This window comes from Entelurus aequoreus, linkage group LG16 (assembly GCF_033978785.1).
Source record: "Entelurus aequoreus isolate RoL-2023_Sb linkage group LG16, RoL_Eaeq_v1.1, whole genome shotgun sequence".
NCBI lineage: Eukaryota > Metazoa > Chordata > Actinopteri > Syngnathiformes > Syngnathidae > Entelurus > Entelurus aequoreus.
Window position 1 is genome coordinate 18,913,954 of NC_084746.1, and position 27,152 is coordinate 18,941,105.

Genomic DNA, 27,152 nt, shown 5'->3' on the forward strand with positions numbered 1-27,152 from the left:
AAGGCCAGTTCACCAACCCTGAGACGCCAGGGTATGTTGGATTCGCCAACCTGCCAAATCAAGTTCATCGCAAGTCCGTTAAAAAGGGTTTTGAGTTCACCCTAATGGTTGTCGGTAAGTTTGACTGCGTTTTGACATAGTCACTAAACAGGGTTCTCCTGTCGCCTGTGCTGATGATGTCCTATATTTTGTGCATGTGTGCTACCCTCCTCTATTTAAAAATATTATACAACAGTTCACATCCTCTGCTCCTTTGTGTGAGCTTGTTTTTAAAGCATAAGTCTAGTTGTTCAGCTGGGGTCCTCAGCAGTGTAAACTCTTGCTGAGACCGTGTGACTCCCCCCATCTCTCACTTGGGAAAGGGGGAGGGTAGAAGCTGTGTGCAACACTGCTGATCATCCCTTTTTTTTGCTTTAAAATAAACCACAGTGGAATGTAGCTTGCGGGCCTGCAGGGATTAGTGCCTACAGTGGAAGAGGCCTGCTTGTCTCTTGACCAAACTAATATTGATGATTATTTCACTCTCTGTGTGAGGAGGCTCTGGAGCTATATTTTTGCACACAACCACCCTAATTCACATTCTTACCCAAATCCTCCCACTCTGTAATACATGCATATTCCACTTCTGTATCTTTTTGTGTATAAATGTTGCAAACAAATGTCATTGCTTTGGTGAAAAATCACAGGCACGGAATTCATAAAGCCGCCAAGTATTTGCTTGTGACCGTGTTGATCATGAGTTGTATTGACATTCAGTCACGTTTGGTGTTTTGTATCATATTTTACCTCACAAAATAGCGACTAAGCGATGTAGTACTAGTCCTAGTTCCCCTAATTTGTTTGCTGCAGTGTCTGATGATCAGTTCATTAGTTTGCCTTTGAACTAAATGACTCTCTCCCCATAAATTACTTGTTACTTGTAATTGCTTATATTACTAGTCTTGCAGTGCATCCCAGTAAAGAGAGGAAACTTGATGAGCGCCCAGAACAGCCAAAACTTCTTAAGTATTGACTTAAAGGTTGAGATGGACAGTTTAAGACAGGGGTGATCAAAAAAGTGCTGCCACTTCCAGCCCACAGCTTGTTTTTTCATCTGCCCTCGGCATATAAGGCTTGAAAGTGTGACGTGTAAACGCGATGCATCATGGGTCTTACTGCATCGGAATAGCATCTTTACATTGGGTTGAATAAAAGCCTCTGTCCTAAAGCTGTTTTTTTCTTTAGCAAGTTCCAATATGTCGCAAATGTACGGCATCAATAACTGTCGCAAGGGTTGTCATGAGCGCTTCATTAAAAAAAATTGGTGAGATTTGTCTCATTTCCAGCACAGAAGCAAACCAAGTAAGTCGAGTTAGTAAGCTAATAAAAAGACTATGAATAGCCTGGATAGCAGCAGTGAGATGATCAAACATGACTTTTAACGCCATCACCTGGTACATGTTGCTGTGTTCATGGCATTTACACAGTATTTGGGGAAAAAGGCAATCCCCTATTCATAGATCAATAACTGAGAATACTTTAAATATTTCCCACATGAATGCAGAGTGTATTTCAGACCTGAAATATATTCATTTTGAAACACATTTCTGCAGGAGACATCACACAGTGACAAGTCCTATCGACTTACCTCTGAGACAGAGTCTTCTCTTTCTGATGTCAAATTCCGAGGTCTTGCACACACCCAAAGTTGGTTTGTCCGTGGGCCTTTACCGACTTTGCGTTCCGAAATGTTTGGCCTGTATAAAAACTGACTGCGTTGATGATCGAGATACAGGACAAGATCGTCTGCTTGCTCAAATCTTGTCTTTTGGACGTGCTCACATGGATCAAATCCACCAATTTTACTTATTTTTTAAGGTGGCGAGCCTTTGGAACAGGGTGCAGTTAATTTCGGTACACTCCCAAGATTTTTTTTCTTTCGTATGATCCATTTTGATCTAGTTAAGTTAAAGTTAAAGTACCAATGATTGTCACACACACACTAGGTGTGGTGAAATTTGTCCTCTGCATTTGACCCATCCCCTTGATCACCCCCTGGGAGGTGAGGGGAGCAGTGGGCAGCAGCGTAGCCACGCCCGGGAATCATTTTTGGTGATTTAACCCCCAATTCCAACCCTTGATGCTGAGTGCCAAGCAGGGATGTAATGGGTCCCATTTTTATAGTCTTTGGTATGACCCGGCCGGGGTTTGAACTCACAACCTAACGATCTCAGGGCGGTTTGTTGCTCTCTCTCACAATACTCCTGGTTGAGTACAGCCATGTAGAGAAAAATTGTCCAGCAACAATGGCTACCAAGCCCCCACAATGCATTGTGAAATCACGTGCCCTTTCAACCCCTTTTCTAAAAAAATTTGTTCGTTGTCAATGAGATATATTAGATATTACATCAATTTGCTTTGCCACCTACAACACAAAGCTACTAGGATGTGTCTGTTTTGTTCAGATGTATTAGCATCTATCGATCTGCATTGGATTATTTTTTTTAGTATCTTTAATGTATGTAGTGGGACGGCGTGGCGAAGTTGGTAAAGTGGCCATGCCAGCAATCGAAAGGTTGCTGGTTACTGGGGTTCAATCCCCACCTTCTACCATCCTAGTCACGTCCGTTGTGTCCTTGGGCAAGACACTTCACCCTTGCTCCTGATGGCTGCTGGTTAGCGCCTTGCATGGCAGCTCCCACCATCAGTGTGTGAATGGGTGAATGTGGAAATCCTGTCAAAGCGCTTTGAGTACCTTAAAGGTAGAAAAGCGCTATACAAGTATAACCCATTTATCATTTATCATCGAAGTGCATCCTTCACTGTTTCTGTATGTGGCCCTCAGTAGAAAAAGTTTGGACATTAGGTATCTGTGTTTGATATACAATACAGTACTGTGCTAATGTCTTAAACTACCGTTGGGTATGTTGTTTTAGCAATGATGACTCATAAGTAGAATGTCTTTTAGTAATAATTGGAAAACAGTATTATTTTCAGGCGGAGACTAATATTCTGTTGATGCCAAAAAGGCTCAAACCGAATTGCTAATAAAAAAGTACATTCTTCTACAAAGTTTACTGGAAACTCCATCCATCCATCCATTTTCTACCGCTTATTCCCTTCGGGGTCGCGGGGGGCGGTGGAGCCTATCTCAGCTACAATCGGGCGGAAGGCGGGGTACACCCTGGACAAGTCGCCAACTCGTTTGTGTAAATCATATAATGGTCAGTAAGTCATAGTTGCTTGCATTTAAAGTGTAACATCATTGTGAATTGTAGAATTCCTGTTAGCTATATACAAGTATGTATGTATGGTTTTTGGTTAGTCTTTGCTGATTCTTAGACTGACTAGCTGATCACTGAATAAACCATTTTTTTTATTCCCCAGGTACTGGGATTAGCCACATGATAGGTCTGGGAAAGATTAAGTCAAATTTAGTATCAGGCATCTATGTTTTCTTAGTTCTTAGTGTAAGCACAACATTCACTTTGAGATGTACATTATATGATACTTGTGTTGTCTGAAACCAAAAGGTGAATCTGGACTAGGAAAATCCACCCTGATCAATAGCCTGTTCCTGACTGACCTCTACCCTGAGAGGATCATCCCTGGAGCAGCAGGTAGCCCCCAAGACCATATTGACCATGTCGGTGAGCGTCATTTACTCGCCCTTCTTTCTGTTGTCCTCAAACAGAAAAGATAGAGAGGACTGTTCAAATCGAGGCATCCACGGTGGAAATTGAAGAGCGAGGAGTGAAGCTGCGACTCACTGTGGTTGACACCCCAGGATATGGAGATGCCATCAACAGCCAGGACTGGTATGTAGTAAAAGTCTTATATTTAATATGATATGTATTTTAGGAATGTCCATAACGAACACCATGTTCAAGCATAAGGGTGTCCATATGTGCACTTGGCATCAGGACACCCTAGGCCGCAGTTCCATGATCGACTTTGTAGTTGTGTCATCGGATTTGCGGCCTCATGTTTTGGACACTCGGGTGAAGAGAGGGGCTTAGCTTTCACCGATCACCACCTGGTGGTGAGTTGGCTGCGATGGTGGGGGAGCATGCCGGACAGACCTGGCAGGCCCAAATGCATTGGGAGGGTTTGCTGGGAATGTCTGGCAGAGTCTCCTGTCAAAGAGAGTTTCAATTCCCACCTCCGGAAGAACTTTGAACATGTCACGAGGGAGGTGCTGGACATTGAGTCCGAGTGGACCATGTTCCGCACCTCTATTGTCGAGGCGGCTGATTGGAGCTGTGGCCACAAGGTAGTTGGTGTCTGTCGTGGCGGTAATCCTAGAACCCGTTGGTGGACACCGGCGGTGAGGGATGCCGTCAAGCTGAAGAAGGAGTCCTATCGGGTTCTTTTGGCTCATAGGACTCCTGAGGCAGCGGACAGGTACCGACAGGCCAAGCGGTGTGCGGCTTCAGCGGTCGCGGAGGCAAAAACTCTGATATGGGAGGAGTTCGGGGAAGCCGTGGAAAACGACTTCCGGACGGCTTCGAAGCGATTCTGGACCACCATCCGCCGCCTTAAGAAGGGGAAGCAGTGCACTATCAACACCGTGTATGGTGAGGATGGTGTTCTGCTGACCTCGACTGCGGATGTTGTGGATCGGTGGAGGGAATACTTCGAAGACCTCCTCAATCCCACCAACACGTCTTCCTATGAGGAAGCAGTGCCTGGGGAATCTGTGGTGGGCTCTCTTATTTCTGGGGCTGAGGTTGCTGAGGTAGTTATAAAGCTCCTCGGTGGCAAGGCCCCGGAGGTAGATGAGATCCGCCCGGAGTTCCTTAAGGCTCTGGATGCTGTGGGGCTGCCTTGGTTGACAAGACTCTGCAGCATCGCGTGGACATCGGGGGCGGTACCTCTGGATTGGCAGACCGGGGTGGTGGTTCCTCTCCTTAAAAAGGGGAACCGGAGGGTGTTCTAACTATCGTGGGATCACACTCCTCAGCCTTCCCGGTAAGGTCTATTCAGGTATACTGGAAAGGAGGCTACGCCGGATAGTCAAACCTCGGATTCAGGAGGAACAGTGTGGTTTTCGTCCTGGTCGTGGAACTGTGGACCAGCTCTATACTCTCGGCAGGGTCCTTGAGGGTGAATGGGAGTTTGCCCAACCAGTCTCATGTGCTTTGTGGACTTGGAGAAGGCATTCGACCGTGTCCCTCGGGAAGTCCTGTGGGGAGTGCTCAGAGAGTATGGGGTATCGGACTGTCTGATTGTGGCGGTCCGCTCCCTGTACGATCAGTGTCAGATCTTGGTCCGCATTGCCGGCAGTAAGTCGGACATGTTTCCAGTGAGGGTTGGACTCCGCCAAGGCTGCCCTTTGTCACCGATTCTGTTCATAACTTTTATGGACAAAATTTCTAGGCGCAGTCAAGGCGTTGAGGGGATCCGGTTTGGTGGCTGCAGGATGAGGTCTCTGCTTTTTGCAGATGATGTGGTACTGATGGCTTTATCTGGCCAGGATCTTCAGCTCTCACTGGATCGGTTCGCAGCTGAGTGTGAAGCGACTGGGATGAGAATCAGCACCTCGAAGTCCAAATCCATGGTTCTCGCCCGGAAAAGGGTGGAGTGCCATCTCCGGGTTGCGGCGGAGACCCTGCCCCGAGTGGAGGAGTTCAAGTACCTCTGAGTCTTGTTCACGAGTGAGGAAAGAGTGGATCGTGAAATCGACAGGCGGATTAGTGCGGCGTCTTCAGTAATGCGGACGCTGTATCGATCCGTTGTGGGGAAGAAGGAGCTGAGCCGGAAGGCAAAGCTCTCAATTTACCGGTCAATCTACGATTCCATCCTCACCTATGGTCATGAGTTTTGGGTTATGACCGAAAGGACAAGATCACGGGTACAAGCGGCAGAAATTAGTTTCCTCCGCCGGGTGGCGGGGCTCTCCCTTAGAGATAGGGTGAGAAGCTCTGTCATCCGGGAGGAGCTCAAAGTAAAGCCGCTGCTCCTCCACATCGAGAGGAGCCAGATGAGGTGGTTCGGGCATCTGGCCAGGATGCCACCCGAACGCCTCCCTAGGGAGGTGTTTAGGGCACGTCCGACCGGTAGGAGGCCACAGGGAAGACCCAGGACACGTTGGGAAGACTATGTCTCCCGGCTGGCCTGGGTACGCCTCGGGATCCCCCGGGAAGAGCTGGACGAAGGCTGCTGCCCCCGCGACCCGACCTCGGATAAGCGGAAGAAGATGGATGGATGTATTTTAGGAATTAAAGTACCTGCTGTCATTACTTCCACCAATTGCAAAACCTGCACTATAGACTCCCATAAAACTTTGCGGAGTGGTAACTTTACACTGTACCTGTTACATTTTTCGGAATAAAATTGTGGATAGAGGGAAATATTTTCTGCCGTCTTTGTGTTCAATTGCACAACTGCAATCTTTTCACCTTGTCTGAGGTCTTTTCAGCTTTTTGAATGTTGTTTCATACGTGTGCTGTCATTTTAATGATGGTGTATACTTCATTCTACCAGTTTCAGCACCATTATTAGCTACATTGATGACCAGTTTGAGCGTTACCTCCATGACGAGAGCGGCCTAAATCGCCGGCACATAGTCGACAACAGAGTTCACTGCTGCTTCTATTTCATTTCCCCACTCGGACATGGGTGAGTCCAGCAGCATTCTCCTGCTCACTGTTAGCAACCCAACTGAATGTCTGCTCTTTTCCCAGCCTGAAACCCCTGGATGTCCAGTTCATGAAGGCCATCCACAATAAGGTCAACGTGGTTCCCGTCATCGCTAAGGCAGACACACTCACCCTCAGAGAGAGAGAGCGACTCAAGCGCAGGGTGAGGGCACTGTATTGGCATTGAAATTGTTGTGTGTGAAGCTGTGGTCATCCCGTGCGGTCTAGCTATGCACACGCTAGACTCAAACTGGCAACTACTGACATTCACCAGTTGAGTGCCAAGTTGAGCGGCGGTAGCCAATGAGCTAAAAGCCCTCGGCTATCAAGAAATGTAACTCTTACGGCGTCGGAGAGTGGGGTTTACAGAACATACTATTGTGCGGCCACACTCGCTGCCATTGGTTAAATGTGCTCACATAGGGTTCTAGTCTGCCGTTTGTGTTCAAGTGTTTTGAATATGAAGTTTTGCTAACATTTTTCCTAGGTTGTGTGAAAAGTATTGAACATGAAGTTCTGCTAACATTTGTCAATGTCATTGAATCGCCCGATTTCCAACATAACTGTGGCGGCGGGGGCTGGCTAATTATGTGGTCAATATGATGTCATCATAATTTGCATAATCTGCAATGATGCATATATTTTCTTTAAAAAGTCTAAAAAAAAGTTATACATACATTTAAAAACAAATATTTGTTATTATTTATTAGTGTTATATATCTGTTCTTATATTGTTTGCTGTGTTTTTCAATTTTGCTGCTTCTTGCTTTTTTGTTGAGAATTTTTCTAATTTCTAGACTCTTTTTAGTGATTTTTTATGTATTGAAAACGACCAGTAACAAATCTAGCATTTTTTTCTGAATTGGAGACTGTACTCGTGTTTAGAGACGCTTTTCTTCTGTCGACTCGATGTCCACAACGATACAGCAAGCCTCACTGACGTCACACTTATTTTGCGCTCCTGCTCCAGCTGCTTTTTCTCTCCTTAAAAGAGGATGTAGATCACGGTCAGCGTGTGTATTTCAGATATATTAAAGTACGTCCACATCGCGGTCATGCTGCCTCATTTCAGACAATCCTGTTGGTATTGCTTACGTCATCACAACATCCGGTTTCAGCAGCGCTGTTTAGCATCAAAGTCTTTTTTTCTGCAGTCAAAGTTTTGGTGAATCAAGAGTCAATAGTGCACACATGTGTATGTAATAATGTCACCCCATGGAACATGCTTTATCAGTATCATGCAGCATCATACTTCAACCCCCGCTTTGAAATGCTGTGCACTACAAACACAAAGCTCATTGTAGCCATTAATCCTGACTTCTTCATCAGCACAAATGTTTGTTTTTTAGGTTGAGTGTTTTATTTGCCAAGTGCCGAATTTATATTGCTGATTAATGTGAATTTATTATTATTTGAGTTTATTTAATTTGGTCAAAACATTTTCATAGTTTAAATAAGGCTTACATTTTGGGGGGGAATTTCAGGCAAATTAATGCACTTTAAATATTTTCTGTTATAGATTAAATATAATTTTATTAAAGTTATATTCTTTGTTTCTACAGGTTAGACCTCTGCATACAATGTTATGCAGAGGTGTACTTTTAACAATTTTGTAGACCAATGATACCATTTATAGAAGTAGGTGGGGCGTGCAAAATGTTTTCTTCTTCCAGGGGCAGAGTAACAGTAAATGTATGAGGAAGCACTGCCTAAATGCATCGCTGTGATTGCTCAGATTCTGGATGAAATTGATGAACATGGAATCAAGATCTACCACCTTCCCGATGCTGAATCAGACGAGGATGAGGACTTTAAAGAGCAGACCAGGATTCTCAAGGTAAATGTTGCATTTAGGATCTCTCAATGCTGCTCAGCCAAAACAAATGAAAAATGTTTTCAAAGCAAGTGCTGACACTAGCTGCCAAATTTTGATACTCCCATTGGATAAACTTGGGCCGCTAAACAAATACATTTAGAATAAACATTTAATAATACTCTTCATTTACCTCAATGTAGTGGAGAATAGGGATGTAAGGGTATCAAAATCTCTAGGTACGATATTATCACAGTATTAAGGCCACGGTGCGATGTTATTGTAAAATATGTTTAAAAAAAATACAAAGACAAGGTTTAATTGTTGTAGTGTGTAAACTAAGTGGCAGGCATGTTTAGGATAAACATTCTCACTGTAAATAAATCCAAACATAATGCCTAAATGTTCTAATCATATTTATTACTACAAACAATTATATTTCAGTGCAAAGAATAGTGCAGGAACATCCAATGTTACCAGCAAATATAAAAAAACTTAAATTTGAGCGTCTTCATAGTGACAATGTGTTGAACAAGTGTAAAACAATAATGTTCACTTTAGTGTCAACTTTTACTTTCTGAGAAGCGGTGCTTCTACTTTGGGCACTGTTTTATATTAGTTTACAAAATGCAGTCTCTCAGAAAAGTTAACTCAGAGTTTAACTTTTGATTAAGTAAATACCTCCCAAAATAATGGTGCAAATATCTCTTCCCTCGGCGCGGTGCGCCTTGACTTAGTCTATTGTGGCTTGGAACACCCGAGACCAACATGGCGGGAACACCCGAGACCAACATGGCGCGCTTTATTACCGGCTCCAAAGACATTCTGTTTTTGCAAGCGTTTGTCTCCTTGTTAGTCTTACAGTGTTACGTGTCGAGGCCTAGTCAAAAAGGGACGCGTAACATAAAAGACGGATGTTTTGGACTTACATGTTCTTTAACAGTGTTTTTAAAAAGGAATGGTAGTACAAATTAGAGTTAGTACAAATACAGCGAGTCGTGGCAACATATGCGGTTGCGTGGTGATTGGCTGGGCTGGCAATTCGAGAGAATCTCCCAAAATCCAGTGCGCAGGGAAATGTAGTCTATTTTCTGACCAGCCAAACCAAAAGCGCCAGAAGAAACAACTCTCACCAAAATTGATATCGTCATACGTCACAGCATTATTGTGAAGGTTTTCAAACCGCAATACCGTAAAATCTGTATTCTTACATAACATGGACACAGTAATGGCAGTAAGTTTTTTTTTCAATGATTGGCAAGCAGTTGCCAGTCAGACACTTTGGCCTTCAAAATTGAAGGTTCAAAACATGACATTATTCGAACACTGCTGTTCTCCAGGCTAGCATCCCTTTTGCGGTGGTCGGATCCAACCAGCAGATCGAGGCCAAAGGGAAGAAGGTGCGTGGCCGCCTGTACCCGTGGGGAGTGGTGGAGGTGGAGAACCCTGAACACAACGACTTCCTCAAGCTGCGTACCATGCTGATGTGAGCCAACACTTCTTGTCAACCTCCAGGGACGTAACAATATCAAAATCTCATGGTATTAAGGCCATGGTACGACATTAGGGTGGTATTGTCCAAAACAAATACCACAGTATCCAAAATGAAGTGGCAGATTGATTAGGATAAAAAGAACCCCCCCCCCCCCCCCTTACCCACATATGCGGTCCTCTCCAAGGTTTCTCATAGTCATTCACCAACGTCCCACTGGGGTGAGTTTTTCCTTGCCCGTATGTGGGCTCTGTACCGAGGATGTCGTTGTGGCTTGTACAGCCCTTTGAGACACTTGTGATTTAGGGCTATATAAATAAACATTGATTGATTGATTGATTGACTTACAGTAATTGAACACAAATGTAATGCTCAAATGTTGAAATCATATTTATTACAAACATGTATTTTTAAGTGCAAATAATTGTTTCAAACAAATATTTAAGAAAATAACTTACAGTTGATGTCTTTGTAAACATCCAGTGTAATAAATGTAAAACAATAATATTCACTTTAGTGTCTTTCAACTTTTACTTCCTGAGAAGCACCGTCCTCTGCTGTGGGCATATTCTTTATATCAGTTTGGAGAAAGCTGTTTCTCAGACAAGTTAACGGACAATTTAACTTTGAATAATGTAAATACCTCACAAATTGATGATAAGCCTCACTGGCTTCAAATCTATTTTCCAGGTGATGATTTGTCAAGTACCTGCTCATATTACTCGTATTCATTGTGGCAATGCGCCGTGACCTGTGTCGGCTTGGAAACGCTCGAGACGAAAGTGGCACACTTTGATGTACGCAGACTTTATTACCTCTGCCAAAGAGGTTATGTTTTCGCCTCTTATCTGTGTCTTTTTGAATGCAACATAACTCAAAAAGTTGTCGATGGATTTTCATCAAATTTTCAGGAAATGTCCGAAAAACCAATTCCTCTTATCTACTATGAACAGACTTTTATTTTTCTCCCCATCACGGCGTCACACGCCCCCACCTTGCTGGTGTTCTGTCGGATTTCGCTAAAACGAAAATGTAAGCTACCATTGTTCACGTCAACGTAAATTTCCTCAAGTTGTAGTTGTCTTTATGCACTGTCCGGTAATACACAATGTGAACGTTGTCACGTTGTAGTTGTCTACATGCTTGCTGGTCAGAAGGTACAATTAAATAAACATTTTAAAATCATTACTTAGTTGTACACGAGGCATACCAGCAGGTGCTCTGATGAGTATTTTGTTGGAGGCAACTATTTTACATATTTGCGGTTGTGCACACACTCGGTAATGTTAGGTGGCAGACATCGATGGGTAGCAGTTAATCACAGACCCCAACGCTAAGGCGCCAGAAAAAAACTACATTCACCAAGTTTTTTTTGATCCCGTCAGACGTCACAGAATTATAGTGAAGATTTTCAAACCACAATAGCGCTTTATCTACAATGCAGTTAGATCCCTATCAACCTCCTAACCAAATCATGTTTTGCTTGATGAACTGTTCCCCGACTTCACAGTACCCACATGCAGGATCTACAAGAAGTGACTCAGGACCTGCACTATGAGAACTTCCGCTCAGAACGCCTCAAGCGCAGCGGCAGGTTGTCCTCCCATGGTTACATTCTGCCTCTATCCCCTGCGTACGTACCTGTCTGTCCGCTTGCTTTTTCTGCACCTCCCCCACCTCAAACCCAGCGTCTTTGATGACATGAGTCTTTGGACAAAGTATTAGTGACATGCTGACATCTTATACAGTCTTGCTCAACACACACACACACACACACACCATTAGACGACGACACTGGGAGCTCCTATGTGGAAGATAAAGACTTAATTAAACTGAAATAACCTTCAAAACTTGTATCAATTAGACCGTAGCGCTAACACATCATTGCATGTTAGTTATGTTAGCATAAACCAAGGTCCAAGCCACAGATGTCAAACCCAAGCCAGATCTGGCCCGCCACATCAGATCTGGCTTGGAAACAATATGGAACAACAAAATACTTAATTTTTTCTTACTGAATGTATTCAATCTTTCCATTTTGACAGAAACAAATACATGTAACTGCATATATTTGTATTCAATATTATATAATAATGTAACAAATAAGTTATTATCATACATCACAAACTTCTTTTTTTTCTTAAAAATAAATACTTATATACGAATCTGTAATAATAATGTTGTTCATGTTAACATAATGTTAGTTACAATTGTATGAATTTAAAATCTTTAATAATAATTAACTATCAGTTTTGTGTTTCCTAATAATGTAACAGATATAGTATCATATCATACAAACTTTTTTTGTTACAATAAAAATAAATATGTGACTTGTAATTTCAAAGCAAGTTGCCCTTTAAATTGTACATTGTCAAAATAACAATAGATTTTAAGATAAAAAAACAAAACTGGCTGCTCAGTCGCCACCATTTTACCGTTAAAAAATAAATAGAGGTACTGTTTTTTTATTTACAGTAATAAACCATAGAAACAAAAACAACCATAGATTTTACGGTACAAAACTGACCGTTCTGTCCCCAGAATTTTACAGAAAAAAAATAGTGGTACTGTTTTTCTATTTACAGTAATAAACCGTAGAAACATAAACATCCATAGATTTCATGGTACAAAACTGACCGTTCTGTCGCCAGAATTTTACCGTAAAAAAAATAGTGGTACTATTTTTCTATTTACAGTAATACCATACCATACCATACCAACTTTATTTATAAAGCCCTTTAAAAACAAAACAGAAGTAAAATACACATTAAAAAAGCAAATACAAAATTACCCTAAGAACAATTTTGTTAGATAAAAAGCAGTTAAAAAAGTTAAAAGTTAAAAACAGTTTAAAGTCTCATGCTGGGTTAAAAGCCAGTGAATAAAAATGGGTTTTAAGAAGGGTCTTAAAAATAGCCAAAGAAGGGGCCTGTCTCACATGAAGTGGAAGATCATTCCAGAGTTTTGGGCCCGCAACAGAGAAGGCTCTGTCCCCCCTGAGCTTACGCTTGGATTTGGGTACTAAACTGTAGAAACAAAAACAACCATAGATATTACAGTATAAAACGGACTGTTCTGTCGCCAGAATTTTACCGTAAAAAAAATGGTATTACTGTTTTTCTATTTACAGTAATAAACCGTAGAAACAAAAACAACCATAGATTTTACGGTACAAAACTGACCGTTCTGTCGCCAGAATTTTACTGTAAAAAAACTGTTACCATTTTTCTATTTACAGTAAAATGCTGTAAAAAACCTCCATAAATTCTACGATAAGATTCTGGCGACTCAGCTGCCAGTCTACAGATTGTTTTTTTTCCACGGAATATGTAAAGAGTATATAATGATCAAATGTAATATTATCATGAGGTGAATCTATATTCATATATTATTCCCTGTTACATGCGGGCAGCCACAACTGCAGAATAGTTTGACACCCCAGGGACTCCAAGTTTAATAGCATGTGTAGATCATAGAGGAACAGGATTTTAACATCTCATTGAAAAGTTCCAACATAGCTCACTTCTTGTAGACTTTCTTTCAAAGCCAATGCAGGATAAAGGACTGGTTTTACTGGCCATCTATCCTATGATGGCGCTCTGCTCTTGATATGTCCAATCCATGAGTGGGCTGTTGGAGGTACTCTTATGTTTTTGTTGTCTTCAAGTGGGGGAGGTCTTGCTGTTCCCCTGACCTTCACACTTCTTCTACTTCTATGCTAGAACTTCACTGCATCCTCTTCGTAGTTCGAGACGCACTTTCCTTTAGCATCCTACAAACAACTACGCCACTAACCCACTGACCCCTTTTCCACTTTCTCTATGTGGCTTTTATCATGTTTGCCTAATACTTCCTTGACGGCACAACATGCGCACCTTTCACACAGACTTCCATTTTACGATGCCAGTTCAGTTTTACCTGATGACTTGCATACGTCCAACAAGCAGTATTGTGTAACTGTCCCTTTTGTGACTGATGCAGAAAGGGTCCGGAACCAGAGGAAATGGACAAGGATATGATCCTGCAGGAGAAGGAGGCAGAGGTGGGTGGTGCCACACCCCACACCACACCACATCAATATGAGTTCACTAGTTCCATTTTAGCCGTATTTTGAGGAAAGGCACATATTTAAAAAGAGAAAAATGTCACGGTATGACATTCTGACACACCGCTCCATTATGTACCTTGGGAAACTGTACTTCTTCAACTAACTTCATAAAGTGAGTCGTTTTTTCTATTAAATGTGATTAACAACATCACAGTTATTTAAAAGGGAACTGCATTTTTTTGGAATGTTGTCTATCGTTCATTATGAGAGACAAGAAGACTTTCTAACATAAAAAATCGGCTCGTTCTTGGTGCTAATGTTAGCAATCAATTCTACCTCTAAATCACTTTAAAAATGCATTCAAAAACCGCCAACAATACTGTAACCTGTATAATAACCAAACTAGCAACAATGTTATTGTAAGAGTGAACACTGAAGAACTCTTTTTCTAGCGTACTAACACATCCGCATGCTACGGTATTAGCTGTGAGCTAACTCCGGAAAGAGATAAGCTAGCTTCTACAACAACACGGAACGTGTTTGAATTTGTAATACACAACATTGTGATAAGACACCAATCTGTACTGAGTGAAAAGCATGAACAATCATATTACAGTATCTGTTAAGTATTATTTCATGTTTTGTTTGTACACAGCTAGCCAGACTGTGTCTGTACTGTAGTTGTAATAACACGCATGACGTGCTGTGTGTATCATGATCAATATTAAAGTGACTCACTCCATGGACAGTTGTCTGTTTGGTCCAACTGACCAGGGACGTTTCCTGTTGATTTTGGGTACTCCAATAATTCGGCATAGCTTGGCTCCAAGTTCCACATTTACACCGTCAAGTCACGCCGACCTCACTCTCTGGGCTTCCGTCTGCTCCAACGTTTCAGCCTCTTCGTGCTCGCTTATAGAAGCAGCACTTCATCCTCCGTATATTCAGCTTCAAAAAGATAAGGTTGTGAATCCTCATTTGTCCAAAAATAGTGGTCTGCCATGATTAGAACAGACTCCCGTTGGATTCCGGGAGTAGGAACAAATTTGTTGCAGGAAGTCTGAAGTGCCGTACCATGGCACAGTTGGATTTTATGTGACTTGGTGCCCTGGGAAAACCAACAAGATTCGGTCGGTGCTAAAAAAGTACTGGATTTGGTAGCCATCCTTCATGCTGGTACGCTATTTTGCACACGTTTATACGAACCTATCGAGAGACACGCTAGTATGCCACGTCACCTTAAAAATGGCAGCAGGACAAAGTAGTGAACTGTTCCCACTCATGAAAACGCTGAAGCAGTGTGGGAACATTTTGGGTACTTAAAAATAGACCAGGCAGTCATTGAAGAAGATGGTTCACCCAAAAGAAAGGTGTGACTCAAGGGTCTAATACAGGGGATCTTAACCTCTTCACTACACAACGGCCTGGGGCCCACTCACATATCAACATTGAATTCATAATCATACTCTTGATTTGAATTGTATTCAATAACCCTTAGGCTTAGGGCAGGCTGATTAAAAGAAATAAGTACTAACCAAATATACTGCAGGAGTCAGAAGGGACTCATAAATAATGGAGGAAAAAATCAATGACATACAATGATCCATCCATCCATCCATTTTCTACCGCTTGTCTCTTTTTTGGGGTCGGGGGGGAGGGGTGTGCTGGAGCCTATCTCAGCTGCATTCGGGCAGAAGGCGGGGTACACCCTGGACAAGTCGCCACCTCATCTGTTGTGCTAAATAAACACAATTAATAATGAATATGTTTCTTAATAAAAGTGCACATGAAAATAGAGCTATACTATAAAATATGCTTTTATTTCATGCACGTATCATTTTGGGGCCTTTTGTGATGCACCCCTCCGGATACATTCATGCAGTGTTTAGTGACCAGCAGGCTGTCTAACACGCTCCTGGCGGCCCAATAAACGTAGAAAACAAAGCCACAGGACAACCAAAAACTTCCTAGTCTGATTTTGACAAAATCCTCTTTAGCTTTGGACCAACACTTATGGAGAAATGATGACTTCAGTTTAAAGTATGTCAACAGTTTATTGTTTGGAGTCACTGCACTACATACTGTATGTATGTGCTTTTACTTTGGTTTTTTTATATTTTTCATGGGTTTTGCTGTGGCGAGTTTGCATGATTTAGATTTTATTATCAGCATTTTAACTTGAATAGTGAACTAATGCTGCTTTTTACTGCAATATTTCTTGGTTTACTTTGGAATATGGCTGACACGTGGAGGAAAGGTGCATGAATTGTCACAGAGTGAGCTACAGTGTTGTCCTTCGACACACTATAAAGAAATTTCTCATTAGGAAGTGCTGTGTGCTGTCGTCACGTTAGGGTCTTTTGACCGATCGTTTATGAAATCGTTGAAAACCGAGGGACTCCATACTCTCTCTATACATGACTCTGCACTAATCAACAGCGCCTGCTGGTTGCAGCGAAGTAGTGCATGCTGTTTTGCCTCAGTTTTTTCATAACAATTTCTCAAAATGGATAAGCGGATCTGGATTGGATAGACTATTCATCCCACAGTGAGGCAGTGATGTGGTTGCAGCGCAGATAGAAGTAAACATGCCAATTGTCAGGTTCAAACACTGATGACATCTACTAAAAAAAAGACAAGAAGCAAGGAATTTAACAGAGACAGAATTAAATTTGCCTCAATTGAGGAGAGACGTCTGGACTGTACAAGAGTACAGTCTCACCACGCTCTGGCGAAAGATTGTACGCCTCCTCTTTTATTTGGATTTCCCTGATTACATGGCAACAGCTGTTTCTAAGGGATGGGGGTCGTAAACAGCGATCGTCTTTGGTTACAGAACAGTTCAAAGAAAAGGTCGTAAAACAGTTCAAAGAGGGGAGTCAGGTCCTGATTCCTCTTCGCTTTGTAGATCTCGGGTCAAGACAATATCTTTCTGTTGATTACAATACATGAAAGACACAGAACACCTTCATGTTGCTTCCCATCCTACACAGTAGAGTTTTACAAGCCTTCTTCTTGGTAGGATGAAAGACAGCTTTTGTCTTCTCGCCGGGAACTCATGGCAACACAAAGTTTTGTGATAACTTAGATACAATTATTCTAACACCAATACACACACACATTATTGTATTTGTTGCCTTCTTGAGACCTCCGAAAAATGCCGACATCTCTAGGACCACCCTTTCTAGATATATAAATATTTGTACTGACAACATTAATAATATATACATACTATGCAAATATAAAAAATTTAAGCTTTTATTGAATTATAACTTTTTTTTGTTTGTAATTGGTTTTTAATCTTCATTATTTACTTCGAGTTATTACAGTATGTCTTTACCGTATTTTTCGGAGTATAAGTCGCACCTGCCGAAAATGCATAATAAGGAAGGGAAAAAAAACATAAGTCGCACTGGAGTATAAGTCGCACTATTTGGGGAAATGTATTTGATAAAACCCAACACCAAGAATAGACATTTGAAAGGCAATTTAAAATAAATAAAGAATAGTGAACAACTGAATAAGTGTACGTTATATGAGGCATAAATAACCAACTGAGAACGTGCCTGGTATGTTAACGTAACATGTTATGGTAAGACTCATTCAAATAACTATAACATATAGAACATGCTATACGTTTACCAAACAATCTGCCACTCCTAATCGCTAAATCCCATGAAATCTTATACGTTTAGTCTCTTACGTGAATGATCTAAATAATATTATTTGATCATTTACGGTAATGTGTTAATAATTTCACACATATGTCGCTCCTGAGTATAAGTCGCACCCCCGGCCAAACTATGAAAAAAACTGTGACTTATAGTCCGAAAAATACGGTATATACATATTTATATTATTTTGTATATTAATTCTGGCCAAAGGGGGCGCATTTAAATTTCTTACACACACTTGTCATTATATATGTTGGCCAGAGGGAGAGCACTTGAAATTTTGACACACACTTGTTATTTCATATGTTGACCAGAGGGGAGCACTTTTAAAACCGGCACACAGTCAATTTGAAAAATCCCTCCTTTTTGGGACCACCCTAATTTTGATAGATTTCATCACCATAGGTGCAAAGGAGATCTATATTTTTTGTTTTTTTGTAATGTGCTTAAGGCCGATGACAAACGAGTCACAGATGGCCCCTGTGCCGCACTTTGGGCAACACAGCTGTAGAAACTAACTGTTAATGACCACTTTAGTCTTAGTACCGTAGTCGTAGTTCGTCCTATGGTCACATATGGGACGCGGGTTGTCTAACGTCAGGACCAGAAGTCGTGAAATCAGCTGTTTACCTGGCAGGTTTATTTGGGGATGAATAGGGAAGTCCTTCTTTCGCTGCCGTCTTGTTTTATCATATATCAAAATACACCAGAGCAAGACCAAGGACAAGGCCAAGTGTGGACAGGGACGAACGCATGCACACCGCTCAGACGAACAGTCTGGTGAGACGCAGGAGAACCCTAGGCAGGAAGCAAACCACAGTCCTAGAGATCTCTCAGTGCCTGCAATCCCCCAAAACCACACAAGGACAACCTCAAATGCCATCCCAGAAAGCCCACCCCAGCCAACGAAGGAAAGAATCAAGTGGCCTAAGATGAGTGAGACCAAGGAGTGGTCCATGTCCAGATCTTCATCGAGAAGATCTGGACAGGGTGCTCGAAATGGTTCAAGCAGGTTCAGTAGAAAGGAAGGTGGATTCACTCACAGCCATCACCTACAACTTGGCAAAAGAACGGTTTGGAACAGTGCCAAGGAGAGAGAACACAGCCAGACCAGGAAAGCAGGAAAACAGAAGAGAAAGAAAGATCAAACAACTTCGGAAGGAGATTAAAACCCTGAAAAAGCAATTCAAATTGGCAAGCACAGAAGAAAAGGAAGGATTAAAAGAACTGACAGCGAGCCTCCGCGAGCAGCTCATCAGGCTGAGAAGAGCCGAAGGGCAAGGGCAAAGGCAAAGGCGGAAAAGGCAGGAAGCTGCACGAGCCCAGTTCATAAAAGACCCCTATCGCTTCACTAAGTCACTTTTGGGAGAGGCGAGGTCAGGGACTCTAACAAGTTCTAAGGAGGAGGTGGAAGAGCTTGTTGAAGAGACATTCAGTGACCCTTCAAGAAACGATGCCCTACCAGAAAATCACGGGCTTGGTACCATCAGTCCACCAACATCCTCCCTCAGCACAGAATATCCATCATGGAGAGAGGTTCAAGAGGTTGTAAAGCACGCGAGATCAGCTTCTGCCCCAGGTCCCAGCGGTATACCTTACAAAGTGTACAAGAAATGCCCTAAGCTCCTACACAGGCTGTGGAAGCTTATGCGGGTGATATGGGACAAAGGAACCATACCAACAAGCTGGAGAAGGGCAGAAGGGTGCTTTGTGCCGAAAGAACGGGGATCCACAAAGATCAGCCAGTTCCGAACCATTTCCTTGCTCAGTGTGGAGGGGAAAATCTTCTTTTCAGTGCTGGCCAAAAGAATGAGCTCCTATATGACCCGGAATGGATATATTGACACCTCTATCCAGAAGGGCGGTATCGAAGGGTTCTCCGGGTGCCTGGAGCATACAGGGGTCCTCAGCCAACTTATCCAAGAAGCAAAGGAGAAGAAAGGCAACCTAACAGTAGTCTGGCTTGATTTTGCTAATGCATATGGGTCAATTCCCCATAACGTGATCCAAGTGGCTATGGACCATTACCACATCCCACATCACATCCAGGGGATGATCACCAGCTACCTGGGAGACATCAAGCTACGATTCCAAGCAGCCATGTTCACAACAAAATGGCAGCCAGTGGAGAAAGGAATAGTGACAGGGTGCACCATCTCCCCCATCTTGTTTGTCATGGGAATGAACCTGATCATCTCTGCAGCGATCACAAAGTCAAGAGGACCAAAGACTGCAGCAGGAAGCCAACAACCAGCAATCAGGGCATTCATGGATGATCTTACCGTGATAACACCAACTCACGTGCAGGCAAGATGGGTCCTGATGGAACTGGATCGTATGGCTACTTGGGCAAAGATGATCTTCAAGCCCAAGAAATCAAGGTGTCTGGTGATCCAAAAGGGAAAAACAACGGGAAAGTTCAAGCTGCTTGTTCAGGGGGAAACAATCCCGAACATCCAGGGGAACCCTATTAAATGCCTTGGAAAGTGGTATGATGATTCCATGACAGATAAAAACAGCATCTCCAGCACCGAAAATCAAGTTGAAGAATGGTTGAAAAAGATTGACAAGTCTGGTCTGCCTGGGAAATACAAGTGCTGGATCTACCAGCATGGCCTACTCCAAAGACTTATGTGGCTTCTCACTGTGTACGAAGTGGCCATAACAACAGTTGAAGGGTTGGAGAGGAAGTTCAACAAGCATCTTCGTAAATGGTTGGGAATACCCCCAAGCTTTACATCTACGGGGCTCTACATAAGGTCGGGTCAGCTCCAGCTCCCCCTGTCTTCAGTTGTGGAGGAGTTTAAAGTCGCAAAATGCAGACTTTCCCTGACGTATAGGGACTCCCAAGATCAACTCATCAGGGAAGCTGGAATAAGAACAAGATCTGGCAGGAAGTGGGCCGCCAGCACTGCTGTTACCCAGGCAGAATCATCTCTCAGGACCAAAGATACCATCGGAAGCCCTTGCACTGGAAGACAGGGTCTAGGAACATCACATTTCCAGCAGTGGTCCAAGTCCACTCCCAGGGAAAAGAGGACCATGATCCAGGATGAAGTTCGAAACCTTGAGGAAGAAGGAAGAAGAGCTAAAGCCGTCGAGCTCGCAACCCAAGGTGCCTGGACAAGGTTGAACCTTCCCAAGAGGACCGTGACGTGGAGTGAACTGTGGAGGCTGGAGCCGTTTCGTATCTCGTTTCTGCTCCGAGCAGTATACGACACCCTGCCGACCCCAGTCAACTTGCATAGGTGGGGAATGAGGGAGGACCCGCTGTGCAGGTTGTGTGGCGGTAAAGGAACTATGGCGCATATTCTTTCTGGGTGCAAAACAGCATTGACCCAGGGAAGATACAGGTGGCGCCATGACAGGGTGTTGGCAATGCTCGCAAACATCTTAGAGCAAGAGAGGAGAAAGAAACACCACGCCAAAACTAAGCCACTGCTGAGCACCATCACCTTCGTGAAAGAGGGTCATAGACCAGTTGTCCAAGGCCAAGCCAAGCAAAACTTCCTGCAGTTGGCCCAGTGTTGGGAGATGGAGGTCGACCTGGGGAGGAAGCTCCTCTTCCCAGAGGCGGTACTGTCCACCACTCTAAGACCAGATATAGTTATGTGGTCCCCAGAGGGAAAGAAAATCATCCTGGTGGAACTTACTGTCCCATGGGAGGAGGGATGTGAGGAAGCGGCAGAGAGGAAGAAAACAAAGTACCAACAACTTGTCCAGGACTGCCGGGACAAGGGGTGGATGGCATGGCTGATGACAGTGGAAGTTGGATGTCGAGGATTCCCTGCTCAATCTGTGTGGAATCTGATGACAAAGGTCGGATTGAGAGGTCACTCGAGGAAAACAGCCGTTCGTAGGCTGGGAGAAGCGGCAGAGAGAGCCTCCTGTTGGCTCTGGCATAAAAGAGAGGACAATAGCTGGAAGCCTGGATGAGAGGGGCAGTGATCTGGCCAATCACTGCTGACCCACCAACCGGAGAGTGTTGTGGTTAAGGGTCGAAACACTCGGTGAACGTTGGGGACCACCTGATGACCTCTTGTCCAGGCCAAAGCTTTATCCATTAGAAATGGATTAAAATAGCATCTTTGATGTATTTGCAAACTGAAAACTGCCTTTGCACCTGTCAATGTTTACTTTTGTATGAACATTAAATCAACAAAAAATCCTGACTTTGGAACAATGTTCACAGACTCTAGTATTTGGCTCTCTATTAGATGCAATGGTTTTCCGTATCGGGACCATGATTTCAGTCCTAACTTGTCCTCATATGGAAGGTACTTTTCGTTGTTGATGTCTTAAGAAGTGTAGAAATACAAGAACACACACACACACACACACACTTGAGTGAAATATGGTGACTTTTGATTGTTTATTCACTACTTGTAGAAAAATAACATTTATTCTGGTGATGAAAATGTTGTCTTCCAGTTGAGGCGAATGCAGGAGATGATCGCCAAGATGCAGGCCCAGATGCAGAAGCAGGGAGACGGGGACGATGTTTGAGAAGCCCGAGGTGAGAAAGATTTGGACTTTTTGACAACTTGACCCGCAGAAGAGCTGACTTCCTCTTTTGTCTCATTGAAGGCGTCGCTTGACTTTGACCAGAGACACACCACGGACAGCAGCCAACTACAGTCCCATACAGGATGTGGATTGCTGATATTGACATATACATAAAAATATATAAATAGTAAAGTATATAAAGTGTTATGATGAATTCTAGATACACATATGTATGTATACACTCAAGTTTTATTTCTTAGTCTCAGACTATTAATCATTTGCCAAGGGATTGAAGCAGTGTCACATAAAGTTCATTTTAATACAAAACTGACATGAAGATCTTTCTTGTTGCCATCAAACAGACTTTCAGAAGCACATATTTGCTCCATGAAGGAGCTCCACTGTGAGCATTTATTGTTGTCTTTTTATGGGAGAGTGTTTGAAGAGGTGTGCCATGACGTGTTACTGATGTCTTTATTGCCTCCTGCATCATCCCCAGGCAGGTGCTGGTGAAATGTTGCATGTTCCTCGCGTCCCGTTAAGTGTTGTGCACCTGGCGGACCTGTGCAGGCTTCATTGTTGGACGTTAGGCTAAAAGCTGTTATGAAGGAAGGGAGATGTTTGTGACAATTGTTTGACATGAAGGCTTGACTTGGCTGCTGTTGACTGAAATCTTCTCTAATTACCTGCCCAAGGAAAACATTCATGACAATTAATTCCCTAACCTGCCAACTTGTGAGCTCCTGACATTCCTCTTTGAGCTGTTTTTATCCAATATTAAACGTACCAAATATTGTTATTGATGCTATGTTGTAATAAAAGTTTTATTCTTCATGTGTGTGTTCCTATACTGGCAATTTTAACATCTGTTTAGTTGACCACAAATTGATGGCATTTGACGGACTAAAGCCTAAATCAGGGATGTGAAACTCGTTTTCATTGAGGGCCACATGGCAGTTAAGGCTGCCATCAGAGGGCTGCTTGTAACAGTGAATAATGTATGAATTTGCTTCTAGATTTCATTAATAATTTTTTATTTTTTTTAAGTAGACTGTCAATTTTACAGTAAAAACTTTACGTTTACAAAATTTCACTGTACAATAGTGTTTTTTTTTTACTACAACATTTACGGTAAATGGAAAAACGGCACCACTGTTTTTTGGGGGTTTTTACGAAAAAAGCTGGCAGCTTAGTTGCCAGAATTTTTGTGTTAAATTTTTACAACATTGTATTGTAAATGGATAAACAGTACAAGTTATTTTTTTATTCTGGCAACTTAACTGCCAGTTTTTCTACCGTAAAAACAAATGTACAGTTTTCCCATTTACAGTAATACACCGTTAAAAAAACCAACCGTAGATTTCACGGTCAAAAACTGGCAGCTCAGTCAACAGAATTTTAACGCAAAAAAACAATATTTTTTTTAAATTTACAGTAATATGCTGTAAAGAACATTGTAAAATGTATTGTCATTTTTATGAATTTGATGGGTAGTTTGCTGTAAAGTTAAGTATTTTTATTTAGACAAAACATGTTTGGAAAGTATGATGATATACTGTAATATTTGTTGCAATATTGGATACTATTGAAGTTTAAAAGGTATGCAATTACAAACAGTACATATATTTTTTCTGTCAAAATGAAAAAAAATCCATTACATTTAGTGAGAAAATATTAAGTACTTTGACACATAATTTCCAGGTGTTTGAGGGCCAGATAAAATGATGTTGCGGGCCACATCTGGCCCTCGGGCCTTGAGTTTGATACGTGTGGCCTAAATGGATCTGGTTTAGTTTACACTGCACACCAAATCAGACTTTTTGCCCTCAAGTGACACAGATCAGATTGTTGTTTTTTTTTTGCCAGTCTGATCTGTTGGCATTAGATTCAGACCACATCACGATGTAGTCAAATCCGATTGGAATATGATCTTTTCAAATGTGACTTCAGTCTAAATGCAACTTTTGCGTCATATTTGGGCAAGTTACGTCCTTTGTGTGCGTGGGGAAAGACGCAGCTCGCTAGCGGAAGTTGGAAAGTCATCACAACATCCGGGTTTGGCGACCAAACTTTTTTTTGGCGTTTGCAAGTAATAGACTATTTAATAAAGGGGTTCGGTTTTTTTCCCACAATGCATTGCTGATATCCATATTGCAGGGCGGAAGTTAGCGAAACACTATTTGTCGCCGATCATTTATCCAATAATATTCATAATGCCGACAAGGTTGTTTTTTCTTGCCAGTCTGATCTTTTGGCATCAGATTCAGACCACTTTTGCGTCATCTTTGGGCAATCTACGTCCTTCGTGTGCGTAGGGAAAGACGCAGCTCGCCAGCGGAAGTTGGTACGTCATCACAACATCCGGGTTTGGTGAGTAAACAATTTTTTTCGGCGGTCGCAAATAATAGGCGATGGTTCATAAATGTAAGTTTCTCAATACCCGACCTATTTTTTGTGCCTTTAAAAAAGATTTAGAACTCTACGTTAAAACACTCTCTACCTCTAACAACCAAAAAGCTGTGAAAACGATGATGCTGTGTTCCAAATTTAAGTTATTTACTGAAATTGAGTGAGCCTATGGCTTTGCACTTTGTTATATATATATATATATATATATATATATATATATATATATATATATATATATATATATATATATATATATATATATATATATATATATATATATATATATATATATATATATATATATATATTTGCATTATACATATATATATATATATATATATATATATATATATATATATATATATATATATATATATATATATATATATATTGCATTATATATATATATATATATATATATATATATATATATATATATATATATATATATATATATATATATATTGCATTATATATATATATATATATATATATATATATATATATATATATATATATATATATATATATATATATATATATATATATATATTGCATTATATTTTAGTTACTTTGAATTTACAACACCCTGGTGCTGTTTTGTACTGTGATTATTATTTCTCAATTGTTTGTAAATTTTGAAATGTATAAATAAAAGTTTAATAAAAATAGATAAAAAATAGGCGATGGAGGGATTTTTTTCTTTACATTTCCCACAGTGCATTAACTGCAGGGCGGAAGTTAGCGAAACACGATTCGTCGCCGATCATTTATCCAATAATATTGATAATGCCAACGACGTGTGCCATTGTCAACTTCCACAGCCGAGGTGGAAGATATAATCATAGCTTTTATCGCATTCCAAAACGTATTTCTGGACAAAAGGAAGCGGTTGAAAACAAAATTTAACGACGAAGACGAGCATGGATTGGTACAATCAACCGAGATGTGACGTGTGACTTCCTGTTTGTTCAGATTATTTCCGGTAAAACATTTTGTAAGTAAAGCATAATCTAAAATAAATAACAACCCCACTTTGTGTGAACTTAGCCCGCTTGATCGACTAACTTTTATAGTAGTTGTATTAATAAAAATAGTTCTCATTTCTCTCATCCGGACTGTAACCGCCACATAAAACAAAACTGAAGCGACATGAGAACAGTATTCCCCTAATACTGCCTTACCGTCATAGTGTGCTGATATGACATTAGATTCGTTATCCGTGATTATCCAGGGTGTCGAACTTGGGTTGGATAATTTCTGAGTCCATTACTCTCGACTGTCTTGATGACATCATGTCCACTAGGTTTATACATCCATCCATTTCCTACCGCTTATCCCTTTCAGGGTCGCGGGGGATGCTGGAGCCTATCTCAGCTACAATCGGGCGGTAGTCGGGGTACACCCTGGACAAGTGTTGGGTTCAAACACTGATCCATCCATCCATTTTCTACCGCTTATTCCCTTCGGGGTCGCGGGGTCAGCTACAATCAGGCGGAAGGCGGGGTACACCCTGGACAAGTCGCCACCTCATCACAGTCAAACACTGATGACATCTATTAATCAGACAAGAAGCAAGGAATCAATCAGACACAGAGTTCAATTTAGCTCATGAGGAGAACGCATGGAGCCGGACCCTTAGTCACAGTCTCGCCCTACGCTGTAAGGTTCAGCTCTTGCGTCCCTCTTTTTATTCAGGAGTTCCACAGTCAACAATACAAAGGCCGCCTCTAAAAGGAGTGGTCACATATTTTATGCAAAGCAGGTCCAGGACGCACGATACGTGACGGAATGTGCTAGGGGCCTTGTGATTTCGCCTTGTCCCCGCTTCGTTGGACTTGTTGTCATCTTATCTTTGTTGAGGTCCTTGAAGTCTCTGCTTTGTCTGCACGCTGTCATCTTATCTTCGTTGAGGTCGTTGAAGTCCTTGGCTGTTAGCGGGCTAAAACAAAGATAACATCTACGGCTGAGGCCACCCCTCAGACAAGTAGTCTTTGTCCTTGCACACATTTAGAAAAAGTCTAACTTGAGCACAATAGCTAATAGCTAAAGCAATGGACTTTAAGCATACTAAAGTTAGTGTGATAATATATACATAATTATTTTACCAACAAGTCGCCACCTCATCGCAGGACCAACACAGATAGACAGACAACATTCACACTCACATTCACACACTAGGACCAATTTATACAAATAGACTAGACTTAGACTTAGTCTTAGACTTCCTTTTTATTGTCATTCAAATTTGAACTTTACAGCACAGATAAGAACGAAATTTTGTTACATAAGCTCATGGTAGTGCAGGATAATAAATAAATAAATGATAAATGGGTTATACTTGTATAGCGCTTTTCTACCTTCAAGGTACTCAAAGCGCTTTGACAGTATTTCCACATTCACCCATTCACACACACATTCACACTGATGGCGGGAGCTGCCAGGCAAGGCGCTAACCAGCACCCATCAGAGGCAAAGGGTGAAGTGTCTTGCCCAAGGACACAACGGACGTGACTAGGATGGTAGAAGGTGGGGATTGAACCCCAGTAACCAGTAATAATAAATAATTAAATAAATAAATAATAAAAAA

At 41.8% G+C, this 27,152-nt stretch overlaps 1 protein-coding gene across 2 annotated transcripts; it reads left to right on the top strand.

Moving 5' to 3' along the window:
* septin2 (septin 2) lies at window positions 1–22,987 on the top strand. 2 transcript variants are annotated; one of them, XM_062022302.1, is made up of 11 exons: window positions 1–114; window positions 3,513–3,599; window positions 3,674–3,797; window positions 6,466–6,600; window positions 6,666–6,783; window positions 8,356–8,457; window positions 9,774–9,919; window positions 11,436–11,558; window positions 13,907–13,967; window positions 22,079–22,163; window positions 22,235–22,987. In XM_062022302.1, the coding sequence occupies exons 1-10, from the start codon at window positions 105–107 to the stop codon at window positions 22,151–22,153; spliced, it is 981 nt and encodes a 326-aa protein (XP_061878286.1). In that variant the 5' UTR covers window positions 1–104; the 3' UTR covers window positions 22,154–22,163; window positions 22,235–22,987. The 2 variants fall into 2 exon arrangements, with proteins under 2 accessions (XP_061878286.1, XP_061878287.1); XM_062022303.1 differs by having other exon boundaries at window positions 11,436–11,519.
* Window positions 22,988–27,152: the final 4,165 nt, after the last annotated feature.

What these genes read in the sequence shown, in the direction of transcription:
- septin2 (XM_062022302.1), top strand. An exon ending in ATTTCCCCACTCGGACATGG is followed by an intron (nt 6,601 to 6,665) that starts GTGAGTCCAGCA and finishes CTCTTTTCCCAG; the next exon opens with CCTGAAACCCCTGGATGTCC. An exon ending in AGCAGACCAGGATTCTCAAG is followed by an intron (nt 8,458 to 9,773) that starts GTAAATGTTGCA and finishes GCTGTTCTCCAG; the next exon opens with GCTAGCATCCCTTTTGCGGT.